Source organism: Poromitra crassiceps (assembly GCF_964638095.1).
Source record: "Poromitra crassiceps genome assembly, chromosome: 20".
In the NCBI taxonomy this organism is placed as follows: domain Eukaryota; kingdom Metazoa; phylum Chordata; class Actinopteri; order Beryciformes; family Melamphaidae; genus Poromitra; species Poromitra crassiceps.
This window is the reverse complement of record NC_139637.1, coordinates 29,859,842-29,873,319: the sequence shown is the minus strand read 5'-3', so window position 1 is coordinate 29,873,319 and position 13,478 is coordinate 29,859,842. Positions and strand designations below refer to the sequence as shown.

Below are 13,478 nucleotides of genomic sequence, written 5' to 3'. Positions count from 1 at the left end.
TGTGTGTGTGTGTGTGTGTGTGTGTGTGTGTGTGTGTGTGTGTGTGTGTGTGCGTGCGTGCGTGCGCCCGCATGTGCATGCGTGTACATGTGTATTATATTGTGGAGGACAACAGATAGCAAGGTAGCTGTCATCAGACATGAGGGCTAAGTGGCAAAACTCAGCACATGCATAAGAGTAAACAAACAGAAACATCATGAAGCAGAAACTGTGAGTGTCAGAGATTATCTGAAGGAGAAGGAATGGAAACAACACTGAACCATACAGTTAATTTACAAACAACAGGCTGCACACTAACAGATACATAGGTCCATGTAAAAATCTGACTTTGGGTATATTTTGATTAGAATGATTACTATAAAATAATATGAACATGGTTATTAATAGTTTGACATCTCATTGTAAAAATGGGAGATGGTAAGATATTATACAAGAAGTGGAATAAATAAATAAAACATCTGTAATTTCCTAATTACCTTGAAAGGACCTTATAAGTTTCTATTAAACTGTCAAGTTTACTGGAAAGAAGCATGACATTATGGATTAATTATAGGGAAAATACAGGAAGAAGAAAAACATGAAATTATGTTGTATTTATTTACACTGCCTACACTCACCCTAGAAAATGAGAAAAGAGAAAATAAAAAACATTAGCCAACATATTCATATTTTGTTTAAATTTTGTGAATTTACTGAACTTTTATTTAACCAGACCACAACCCAAATAAAGAAAATGATAGTGGGCCAGACACACTTTTCAAGACTACAAAATATTATTTGTATTTACAGATTTGGTTTCCAGTAGTCTTCCAGACTTATCACACTTACACAGGAACCCTGGAACGAGCCAGTATGTAACAACCTTTACATATGACTCTTATTTTGGACAGCCCCATTCCATACATGATAGGATTTAAAAGCATTAAAACATTAATCCATGTCTGAGCATACACAAATAAAACATATTTCAACACATGGGGCCAACTCCTCATGTCAATTCTTTTGAAACCTATCAAAAAGCAGCACGCAAAGGAATAGCAGAGAAGGGAAACCAGCTGAGGAGCGCAGGTACTAAGAGCTTTCTGCCTGGTCTCTTTTGAACCAGCAAAACAAATGTGAAGAATTGGGGCGGCTTTAGCTCAGGAGGTAGAGCGGGTCGGCCAATGACGCAAGGGTTGGCGGTTCGATCCCCGCTCCCTCCCAGCTGCTGTCGTTGTGTCCTTGGGCAAGACACTTAACCCTCCTTGCTCCCGATGGTGTGTAGGCACCCTGTGTGGCAGCCTGCTGCCATCGGTGTATGAATGGGTGAATGTAGACTACCTACTGATTGTAAAGCGCTTTGGATAAAAGCGCTATATAAATGCAGGCCATTTACCATTTACCATTCAAGAATCTTCATGTAAGAAAAAAGGACGGGAATTAGAGGGACTAAGATGGTTAGACAAAGGTTAAAGAGACCAAAAATGTTATTGACTCTGGTGTCAGAGCGTGAGCATGCCAGCTTGACGATGAGATAGTTGGCACACTTCCAATCATTTATGAAGTTTCCACACAGTGTCAAACGCCGACTCAAGGATAGATTGATCAGGGTTAGGAGAGAAGCGTACAACCATGTCACAACAATAAATACAGCCACCTTGTTAGATGTCATGTGTGTATTATATTGTAGAGGATGACAGATAGCAAGGTATCGGTCATAAGACATGAAGGCTAAAGTGAGAAATTGCATATTTGAATATGAGTATAGACAGAACATCTGCAAAAAACACCATGGGACAGAAACTGTGTGAGTGTCAGAGATCAGCTGAACCAGAAGGAATGGAAAAATCGCTGCAGAACGATACAGTTCATTTACAAACAGGCTGCACAGAAACAGATTAGGTTCATGTAAGCTTCTATTCATCCAAATAACCACAAGGATTGCTGTGTTGGAAAAAACAACTGCAATGTACAACAATGCTATTATTATAAAATACAAGTATTTCAAATGTCCAAAATGTGCATAACCCCCAAGAATGAAAGATACAGTAACATTGTCCATTATCTTTGGAGTAGTTCACAAACCAATAATTAGTGTGAACATAATTAAATCATTTGGCTTAATGCTTTAGAGATGATCATCAAGTGTAAAGGAGATTAACAAACGTGAGACCCAAAATGACAATTCACTCCCCTACCCACACAGAAGATCCAGGATCCGATGCCCCCCCCCCCCCCCCCCCAAAAGAAAGAGTATACATGACACAAGTTTACATGTTTCAGACAATCTAACGTTCTAATCTGCTGTCATGTACACAGCTGTACTCCTCCCTCCCTACCTGTAGAGAGCAGCGATGTCTGCTGCTTTATACCTTTTCAGGCCAGTCCCACAGGTACCTGTGCATCACTAGCCTGGTAAACCAGCCCATCACGTGAACTCACATTTCATTTGGTTCTCCGTGACGGCATGGGGGGATTTTAGCAGGGGCGGGAGCATGGGCGGGCGTAGTTGCCTTGACAGACAACTCCTTCAGCCAATCAGCGTTTGATCCAATCAAACCCAAATCCACTCGGGAGAATGGCAAAAACATATTTTCCGCCGAGAAACTCTGCGGTTGCGCCGATACTCCTGTACTTGTTTAATTGTTGTTATTGAGTCTATTTCTGCAATAACTGCACTTTGTGGCTGTTTAAACTAGACAAACGCTGACATGACTCCTTGAGACGATAAGGCAAGGAGGCGGCCATTACTGTTTTGTTAGTGCAGTGCTAGTGGCGTTCCTGATTGGCCAACTTGCGCTGTCAATCACAGCGGAGTCGCTGATTGGCTCTTCCGCTCTGCTGCTTCTGCTAAACCCCCCCCACTGGTTTCGGGGCCAGACCGTCACAGAGAACCAAATGAAATGTGAGTTCACGTGACGGGCTGGTTTACCAGGCTAGTGCATCACATTCATCCAGCCTAAACAACTCTGCTTCAAACGTCTTTATCTGTCCATCACATATTCATCTGGGGGTCTGGGGGCAGTGTTGTTGCAAGGTGAGGAGGGCAATAGGAGGCCACTGCTGTACATCAGCCGTAAACTCTTTCCAAGGGAGACTCGATATTCCACTATTGAAAAAGAGAGTCTGGCCATCAAATGGGCTGTAGATACACTCAGATACTATCTCCTTGGGCAAGAATTCCTCTTAGAAACTGATCATCGTGCCCTTCAGTGGATTCACAACATGAAAGACTCAAATGACAGAATGGCAAGCTGGTATCTGTCCTTGCAGCCCTACAGGCTCAAAGTGAAGTACCGCCCTGGAAAGGACAGTGGCTCACTTCCTGTCCAGGAAGGATAGATGAAGGACAGATCTTGACGGGTGGGGGTGTGTGACGATGTGACTCATCATGGACATCGCACAGTGTTTACTTGTCTTGTGTTCTTCCTCTTCATTAAATCTTTACTCATAGTTAAAGGTGTATGCTTTGTTATATTAATATTTGAAACTTTTGATATATTTGAACCTCAGTGTAAACAGTGCCCATTCAAATGCACATTTCATTTGACAGGTTCTATGTTTGGTTAACCATTGCCAACATGGCAGTCCTGACCCCACCAGACATTTGGAGAGGCCTATGCTAGCTAGGCTAACACAAAATGTTTGTGAGCATTGTCGATTCCACCACCTTGAGACTGCAACACAGAGTTAACCTCTTTCAAGTTACAAACAACACAGAGACATAGAACATTGATACAGAACTAAACATTTATTAAATACAGGTAAATGCATCACATAACTTATACAGATCATACATACCTCCATAAACCATATGTATGGGGTGACTGAGGTAAGTTGCTGCTACCAATGTATTTTGTAGAGGGTTTTAACTTTTGATAAGATTATTGCTTGAGAGTAATTGTGTTCAGAAATGTATATGGGATTGTACATTGTATGTACACCTGTGATATGTTGTGTGTCTAAAAGTGTACCTGTGCTGAGGTGGAACTTCATGCCACCCTGGGCTGTAAAAGGGCATAGTCCTGGGAGTGGGGGCTGGGTTGAGGCCTGCATTTAAACAGTCTATACTCAGACCTGAAGGAGAGAGGTTGGGGGCACTATGCTGGATGCTCTGTCCCAACTGTAGTTTGTTGTTGGGAGCCAACTTAAAGCTGTCTGATTACATCAAGCTTGACCAAGTCTGTTTAGACATTTTTTGTTTATTTTGTATTTAAAGTTTTATATTGTTGTAAGCCTTAAAAGCCGTTTTCACCTTTTTGGAAGTCCTTCAAAATAAATTGGTGACGACTGAACACTCTGGTTTGTCATTGTTCCTGTTGCCTTGCCCTCATCAAAGCTACCCGCATCGCCACTGTCCATGGTGCTGAATTAGCAGGTGTGCATGTGTTTGTGCGTCATGGCCATAATATGAAAATAGGAATATTTGGGACAGATTGTCAGGTCACCACCTAAAATTGGTCTTGTTGTAGGTTTAATGAAATGTGTTGATTTAACATGCAATAGCCTAGCCTCTGAAAGGCTAAATAACAACACAAGAAAGACGACTGTTTCAAAATCAAATTTATTTCACAGCAGTGGTGAAGGCATTATCAAACTGTGGAACAGAGGTCTAAGCAAAATAATAGAATTTATGAACAAATGACTACAAATCAACAAAATAACCACATCAGGGTGATTAAGTATAAAAAAAAAGGCTTAAAAAATCACACAACTTTTCTCGCCCGCATTGTCCTTGTGCAGTCCTAGACCATTTCGGGTCAATTAGGTTTCTTCATCGTTTCATTGTCATAAATGGTCATAAACGGTATGAATATTGGCTGGGGCGCAGGGTATTTTGGGCCTATATCAAGGATATGTGTGTATTTAGAAATGTGTGTGTGTGTGTGTGTATGTGTGTGTGTGTGTGTGTGTGTGTGTGTGTGTGTGTGTGTGTGTGTGTGTGTGTGTGTGTGTGTGTGTGTGTGTGTGCATGCGCCCGCATGTGCATGCGTGTACATGTGTATTATATTGTGGAGGACAATAGATAAGAAGGTAGCTGTCATCAGACATGAGGGCTAAGTGGCAAAACTCAGCACATGCATAAGAGTAAACAAACAGAAACATCATGAAGCAGAAACTGTGAGTGTCAGAGATTATCTGAAGGAGAAGGAATGGAAACAACACTGAACCATACAGTTCATTTACAAACAACAGGCTGCACAGTAACAGATACATAGGTCCATGTAAAAATCTGACTTTGGGTATATTTTGATTAGAATGATTACTATAAAATAATATGAACATGGTTATTAATAGTTTGACATCTCATTGTAAACATGGGAGATGGTAAGATATTATACAAGAAGTGGAATAAATAAATAAAAATCTGTAATTTCCTAATTACCTTGAAAGGAACTTTTAAGTTTCTATTAAACTGTCGAAGGAGAAGCCCGGCCGGGAGAACCACAATGCCTCAACTCTCCATGCACTGATGTTCCAGTCCCTGTGGAGTAGTTCCACAGCAGTGGATTGGGGTTTCTTGGACCCGTCCGCTGGCAACATTGCAGAGGAAGATTAAGTGGTCAGATCAGTGAGTGGCTGCTGCTGGGATACAAGCCGAGGTGTAATTAGCCTCGGCTGGGTCACCTGGGCGAGTGTGTATGATGTTGTGAGACCCCAAACACCCAACGACCCCAGGTTACATCACTGATGATGTATCCCAGTTGCATTTAGAAGATGTAGTGTGTAATATGTCGGGTTAGGGCATATTGCACAGTAAAGCCTGGCCTCCCCCTTGCCAGGTGCATCTATCAGATGTATGTGTCAAGTTAACTGGAAAGAAGCATGGATTAATTATAGGGAAAATACAGAAAGAAGAAAAACATGAAATTATGTTGTATTTATTTACACTGGCTACACTCACCCTAGAAAATGAGAGAAAAAAAAAAAAGAAGCCAACATATTCATATTTTGTTTAAATTCTGTGAATTTACTGAACTTTTATTTCACCAGACCACAACCCAAATAAAGAAAATGATACTGGGCCACACACACTTTTCAAGACTACAAAATAGTATTTGTATTTACAAATGTGGTTTCCAGTAGTCTTCCAGACTTATCACACTTACACAGGAACCCTGGAACGAGCCAGTATGTAACAATAGACCAGACTTTTACATATGACTCGTATTTTGGACAGCCCCATTCCATACATGATAGGATTTAAAAGCATTAAAACATTAATCCATGTCTGAGCATACACAAATAAACCAAATTTCAACACATGGGGCCAACTCCTCATGTCAATTCTTTTGAAACCTATCAAAAAGCAGCAAGCAAAGGAATAGCAGAGAAGGGAAACCAGCTGAGGAGCGCAGGTACTAAGAGCTTTCTGCCTGGTCTCTTTTGAACCAGCAAAACAAATGTGAAGAATCTTCATGTAAGAAAAAAGGACGGGAATTAGAGGGACTAAGATGGTTAGACAAAGGTTAAAGAGACCAAAAATGTTATTGACTCTGGTGTCAGAGCGTGAGCATGCCAGCTTGACGATGAGATAGTTGGCACACTTCCAATCATTTATGAAGTTTCCACACAGTGTCAAACGCCGACTCAAGGATAGATTGATCAGGGTTAGGAGAGAAGCGTACAACCATGTCACAACAATAAATACAGCCACCTTGTTAGATGTCATGTGTGTATTATATTGTAGAGGATGACAGATAGCAAGGTATCGGTCATAAGACATGAAGGCTAAAGTGAGAAATTGCGTATTTGAATATGAGTATAGACAGAACATCTGCAAAAAACACCATGGGACAGAAACTGTGTGAGTGTCAGAGATCAGCTGAACCAGAAGGAATGGAAAAATCGCTGCAGAACGATACAGTTCATTTACAAACAGGCTGCACAGAAACAGATACATAGGTTCATGTAAGCTTCTATTCGTCCAAATAACCGCAAGGATTGCTGTGTTGGAAAAAACAACTGCAATGTACAACAATGCTATTATTATAAAATACAAGTATTTCAAATGTCCAAAATGTGCATAACCCCCAAGAATGAAAGATACAGTAACATTGTCCATTATCTTTGGAGTAGTTCACAAACCAATAATTAGTGTGAACATAATTAAATCATTTGGCTTAATGCTTTAGAGATGATCATCAAGTGTAAAGGAGATTAACAAACGTGAGACCCAAAATGACAATTCACTCCCCTACCCACACAGAAGATCCAGGATCCGATGCCCCCCCCCCCCCCAAAAGAAAGAGTATACATGACACAAGTTTACATGTTTCAGACAATCTAACGTTCTAATCTGCTGTCATGTACACAGCTGTACTCCTCCCTCCCTACCTGTAGAGAGCAGCGATGTCTGCTGCTTTATACCTTTTCAGGCCAGTCCCACAGCTACCTGTGCATCACTAGCCTGGTAAACCAGCCCATCACGTGAACTCACATTTCATTTGGTTCTCCATGACGGTCTGGCCCCGACGCCATGGGGGGATTTTAGCAGGGGCGGGAGCATGGGCGGGCGTAGTTGCCTTGACAGACAACTCCTTCAGCCAATCAGCGTTGGATCCAATCAAACCCAAATCCACTTGGGAGAATGGCAAAAACATATTTTCCGCCGAGAAACTCTGCGGTTGCGCCGATACTCCTGTACTTGTTTAATTGTTGTTATTGAGTCTATTTCTGCAATAACTGCACTTTATGGCTGTTTAAACTAGACAAACGCTGACATGACTCCTTGAGACGATAAGGCAAGGAGGCGGCCTTTACTGTTTTGTTAGTGCAGTGCTAGTGGCGTTCCTGATTGGCCAACTTGCGCTGTCAATCACAGCGGAGTCGCTGATTGGCTCTTCCGCTCTGCTGCTTCTGCTAACCCCCCCACTGGTTTCGGGGCCAGACCGTCACAGAGAACCAAATGAAATGTGAGTTCACGTGACGGGCTGGTTTACCAGGCTAGTGCATCACATTGATCCAGCCTAAACAACTCTGCTTCAAAGGTCTTTATCTGTCCATCACATATTCATCTGGGGGTCTGGGGGCAGTGTTGTTGCAAGGTGAGGAGGGCAATAGGAGGCCACTGCTGTACATCAGCCATAAACTCTTTCCAAGGGAGACTCGATATTCCACTATTGAAAAAGAGAGTCTGGCCATCAAATGGGCTGTAGATACACTCAGATACTATCTCCTTGGGCAAGAATTCCTCTTAGAAACTGATCATCGTGCCCTTCAGTGGATTCACAACATGAAAGACTCAAATGACAGAATGGCAAGCTGGTATCTGTCCTTGCAGCCCTACAGGCTCAAAGTGAAGTACCGCCCTGGAAAGGACAGTGGCTCACTTCCTGTCCAGGAAGGATAGATGAAGGACAGATCTTGAGGGGTGGGGGTGTGTGACGATGTGACTCATCATGGACATCGCACAGTGTTTTCTTGTCTTGTGTTCTTCCTCTTCATTAAATCTTTACTCATAGTTAAAGGTGTATGCTTTGTTATATTAATATTTGAAACTTTTGTTATATTTGAACCTCAGTGTAAACAGTGCCCATTCAAATGCACATTTCATTTGACAGGTTCTATATGTTTGGTTAACCATTGCCAACATGGCAGTCCTGACCCCACCAGACATTTGGAGAGGCCTGCTAGCTAGGCTAACACAAAATGTTTGTGAGCATTGTCGATCCCACCACCTTGAGACTGCAACACAGAGTTAACCTCTTTCAAGTTACAAACAACACAGATACATAGAACATTGATACAGAACTAAACATTTATTAAATACAGGTAAATGCATCATGTAACTTATACAGATCATACATACCTCCATAAACCATATTTATGGGGTGACTGAGGTAATTTGCTGCTACCAATGTATTTTGTAGAGGGTTTTAACTGTTGATAAGATTATTGCTTGAGAGTAATTGTGTTCAGAAATGTATATGGGATTGTACATTGTATGTGCACCTGTGATATGTTGATGTGTGTCTAAAAGTTTACCTGTGCTGAGGTGGAACTTCATGCCACCCTGGGCTGTAAAAGGGCATAGTCCTGGGAGTGGGGGCTGGGTTGAGGCCTGCATTTAAACAGTCTATACTCAGACCTGAAGGAGAGAGGTTGGGGGCACTATGCTGGATGCTCTGTCCCAACTGTAGTTTGTTGTTGGGAGCCAACTTAAAGCTGTCTGATTACATCAAGCTTGACCAAGTCTGTTTAGACATTTTTTGTTTATTTTGTATTTAAAGTATTTATTTTGTTGTAAGCCTTAAAAGCCGTTTTCACCTTTTTGGAAGTCCTTCTAAATAAATTGGTGACGACTGAACACTCTGGTTTGTCATTGTCCCTGTTGCCTTGCCCTCATCAAAGCTACCCGCATCGCCACTGTCCATGGTGCTGAATTAGCAGGTGTGCATGTGTTTGTGCGTCATGGCCATAATATGAAAATAGGAATATTTGGGACAGATTGTCAGGTCACCACCTAAAATTGGTCTTGTTGTAGGTTTAATGAAATGTGTTGATTTAACATGCAATAGCCTAGCCTCCGAAAGGCTAAATAACAACACAAGAAAGACGACTGTTTCAAAATCAAATTTATTTCACAGCAGTGGTGAAGGCATTATGAAACTGTGGAACAGAGGTCTAAGCAAAATAATAGAATTTATGAACAAATTACTACAAATCAACAAAATAACCACATCAGGGTGATTAAGTATTAAAAAAAGTCTTAAAAAATCACACAACTTTTCCCGCCCGCATTGTCCTTGTGCAGTCCTAGACCATTTCGGGTCAATTAGGTTTCTTCATCGTTTCATTGTCATAAATGGTCATAAACGGTATGAATATTGGCTGGGGCGCAGGGTATTTTGGGCTTATATCAAGGATATGGGTGTATTTAGAAATGTGTGTGTGTGTGTGTGTGTGTGTGTGTGTGTGTGTGTGTGTGTGTGTGTGTGTGTGTGTGTGTGTGAGCGTGTGCGTGTGCGTGTGCGTGTGCGTGTGCGTGTGCGTGTGCGTGTGTGTGTGTGTGTGTGTGTGTGAGCGTGTGCGTGTGCGTGTGCGTGTGCGTGTGCGTGTGCGTGTGTGTGTGTGTGTGTGCATGCGTGTACATGTGTATTATATTGTGGAGGACAACAGATAAGAAGGTAGCTGTCATCAGACATGAGGGCTAAGTGGCAAAACTCAGCACATGCATAAGAGTAAACAAACAGAAACATCATGAAGCAGAAACTGTGAGTGTCAGAGATTATCTGAAGGAGAAGGAATGGAAACAACACTGAACCATACAGTTCATTTACAAACAACAGGCTGCACAGTAACAGATACATAGGTCCATGTAAAAATCTGACTTTGGGTATATTTTGATTAGAATGATTACTATAAAATAATATGAACATGGTTATTAATAGTTTGACATCTCATTGTAAACATGGGAGATGGTAAGATATTATACAAGAAGTGAAATAAATAAATAAAAAACTGTAATTTCCTAATTACCTTGAAAGGAACTTTTAAGTTTCTATTAAACTGTCGAAGGAGAAGCCTGGCCGGGAGAACCACAATGCCTCGACTCTCCATGCACTGATGTTCTGGTCCCTGCAGAGTAGTTCCACAGCAGTGGATTGGGGCTTCTTGGACCCGTCCACTAGCAACATTGTAGAGGAAGATTAAGTGGTCAGATCCGTGAGTGGCTGCTGTTGGGATACAAGCCGAGGAGTAATTAGCCTCGGCTGGGTCACCTGGGCGAGTGTGTATGATGTTGTGAGACCCGAAACACCCAACGACCCCAGGTTACATCACTGATGATGTATCCCAGTTGCATTTAGAAGATGTAGTGTGTAATATGTCGGGTTAGGGCATATTGCACAGTAAAGCCTGGCCTCCCCCTTGCCAGGTGCATCTATCAGATGTATGTGTCAAGTTAACTGGAAATAAGCATGGATTAATTATAGGGAAAATACAGAAAGAAGAAAAACATGAAATTATGTTGTATTTATTTACACTGGCTACACTCACCCTAGAAAATGAGAAAAGAGAAGAAAAAAAAAAAGTTAGCCAACATATTCATATTTTGTTTAAATTCTGTGAATTTACTGAACTTTTATTTCACCAGACCACAGCCCAAATAAAGAAAATGATACTGGGCCACACACACTTTTCAAGACTACAAAATAGTATTTGTATTTACAAATTTGGTTTCAAGTAGTCTTCCAGACTTATCACACTTACACAGGAACCCTGGAACGAGCCAGTATGTAACAATAGACCAGACCTTTACATATGACTCTTATTTTGGACAGCCCCATTCCATACATGATAGGATTTAAAAGCATTAAAACATTAATCCATGTCTGAGCATACACAAATAAACCAAATTTCAACACATGGGGCCAACTCCTCATGTCAATTCTTTTGAAACCTATCAAAAAGCAGCAAGCAAAGGAATAGCAGAGAAGGGAAACCAGCTGAGGAGCGCAGGTACTAAGAGCTTTCTGCCTGGTCTCTTTTGAACCAGCAAAACAAATGTGAAGAATCTTCATGTAAGAAAAAAGGACGGGAATTAGAGGGACTAAGATGGTTAGACAAAGGTTAAAGAGACCAAAAATGTTATTGACTCTGGTGTCAGAGCGTGAGCATGCCAGCTTGACGATGAGATAGTTGGCACACTTCCAATCATTTATGAAGTTTCCACACAGTGTCAAACGCCGACTCAAGGATAGATTGATCAGGGTTAGGAGAGAAGCGTACAACCATGTCACAACAATAAATACAGCCACCTTGTTAGATGTCATGTGTGTATTATATTGTAGAGGATGACAGATAGCAAGGTATCGGTCATAAGACATGAAGGTTAAAGTGAGAAATTGCGTATTTGAATATGAGTATAGACAGAACATCTGCAAAAAACACCATGGGACAGAAACTGTGTGAGTGTCAGAGATCAGCTGAACCAGAAGGAATGGAAAAATCGCTGCAGAACGATACAGTTCATTTACAAACAGGCTGCACAGAAACAGATACATAGGTTCATGTAAGCTTCTATTCGTCCAAATAACCGCAAGGATTGCTGTGTTGGAAAAAACAACTGCAATGTACAACAATGCTATTATTATAAAATACAAGTATTTCAAATGTCCAAAATGTGCATAACCCCCAAGAATGAAAGATACAGTAACATTGTCCATTATCTTTGGAGTAGTTCACAAACCAATAATTAGTGTGAACATAATTAAATCATTTGGCTTAATGCTTTAGAGATGATCATCAAGTGTAAAGGAGATTAACAAACATGAGACCCAAAATGACAATTCACTCCCCTACCCACACAGAAGATCCAGGATCCGATGCCCCCCCCCCCCCCCCAAAAGAAAGAGTATACATGACACAAGTTTACATGTTTCACACAATCTAACGTTCTAATCTGCTGTCATGTACACAGCTGTACTCCTCCCTCCCTACCTGTAGAGAGCAGCGATGTCCGCTGCTTTATACCTTTTCAGGCCAGTCCCACAGGTACCTGTGCATCACTAGCCTGGTAAACCAGCCCATCACGTGAACTCACATTTCATTTGGTTCTCCGTGACGGTCTGGCCCCGACGCCATGGGGGGATTTTAGCAGGGGCGGGAGCATGGGCGGGCGTAGTTGCCTTGACAGACAACTCCTTCAGCCAATCAGCGTTGGATCCAATCAAACCCAAATCCACTTGGGAGAATGGCAAAAACATATTTTCCGCCGAGAAACTCTGCGGTTGCGCCGATACTCCTGTACTTGTTTAATTGTTGTTATTGAGTCTATTTCTGCAATAACTGCACTTTATGGCTGTTTAAACTAGACAAACGCTGACATGACTCCTTGAGACGATAAGGCAAGGAGGCGGCCTTTACTGTTTTGTTAGTGCAGTGCTAGTGGCGTTCCTGATTGGCCAACTTGCGCTGTCAATCACAGCGGAGTCGCTGATTGGCTCTTCCGCTCTGCTGCTTCTGCTAAACCCCCCCCACTGGTTTCGGGGCCAGACCGTCACAGAGAACCAAATGAAATGTGAGTTCACGTGACGGGCTGGTTTACCAGGCTAGTGCATCACATTCATCCAGCCTAAACAACTCTGCTTCAAACGTCTTTATCTGTCCATCACATATTCATCTGGGGGTCTGGGGGCAGTGTTGTTGCAAGGTGAGGAGGGCAATAGGAGGCCAGTGCTGTACATCAGCCGTAAACTCTTTCCAAGGGAGACTCGATATTCCACTATTGAAAAAGAGAGTCTGGCCATCAAATGGGCTGTAGATACACTCAGATACTATCTCCTTGGGCAAGAATTCCTCTTAGAAACTGATCATCGTGCCCTTCAGTGGATTCACAACATGAAAGACTCAAATGACAGAATGGCAAGCTGGTATCTGTCCTTGCAGCCCTACAGGCTCAAAGTGAAGTACCGCCCTGGAAAGGACAGTGGCTCACTTCCTGTCCAGGAAGGATAGATGAAGGACAGATCTTGACGGGTGGGGGTGTGTGACGA

At 42.0% G+C, this 13,478-nt stretch overlaps 3 protein-coding genes across 3 annotated transcripts; all 3 read right to left on the bottom strand.

The window, feature by feature from the left end:
• Positions 1-1,378: 1,378 nt before the first annotated feature.
• Positions 1,379-2,041, bottom strand: LOC310795019 (olfactory receptor 10A6-like; the record flags this gene model as incomplete). Its single annotated transcript, XM_083657041.1, has 1 exon — positions 1,379-2,041. The coding sequence occupies one exon, from the start codon at positions 2,039-2,041 to the stop codon at positions 1,379-1,381; it is 663 nt and encodes a 220-aa protein (XP_083513167.1).
• Positions 2,042-6,085: 4,044 nt separating this feature from the next.
• Positions 6,086-7,045, bottom strand: LOC310795017 (olfactory receptor 10H2-like; the record flags this gene model as incomplete). Its single annotated transcript, XM_083657039.1, has 1 exon — positions 6,086-7,045. One exon carries the CDS (start codon positions 7,043-7,045, stop codon positions 6,086-6,088), a length of 960 nt encoding a protein of 319 aa, XP_083513165.1.
• A 3,430-nt stretch (positions 7,046-10,475) lies between these two features.
• On the bottom strand, positions 10,476-12,149 carry LOC310795016 (olfactory receptor 10H2-like; the record flags this gene model as incomplete). Its single annotated transcript, XM_083657038.1, has 2 exons — positions 10,476-10,609; positions 11,384-12,149. 2 exons carry the CDS (start codon positions 12,147-12,149, stop codon positions 10,476-10,478), a joined length of 900 nt encoding a protein of 299 aa, XP_083513164.1.
• Positions 12,150-13,478: the final 1,329 nt, after the last annotated feature.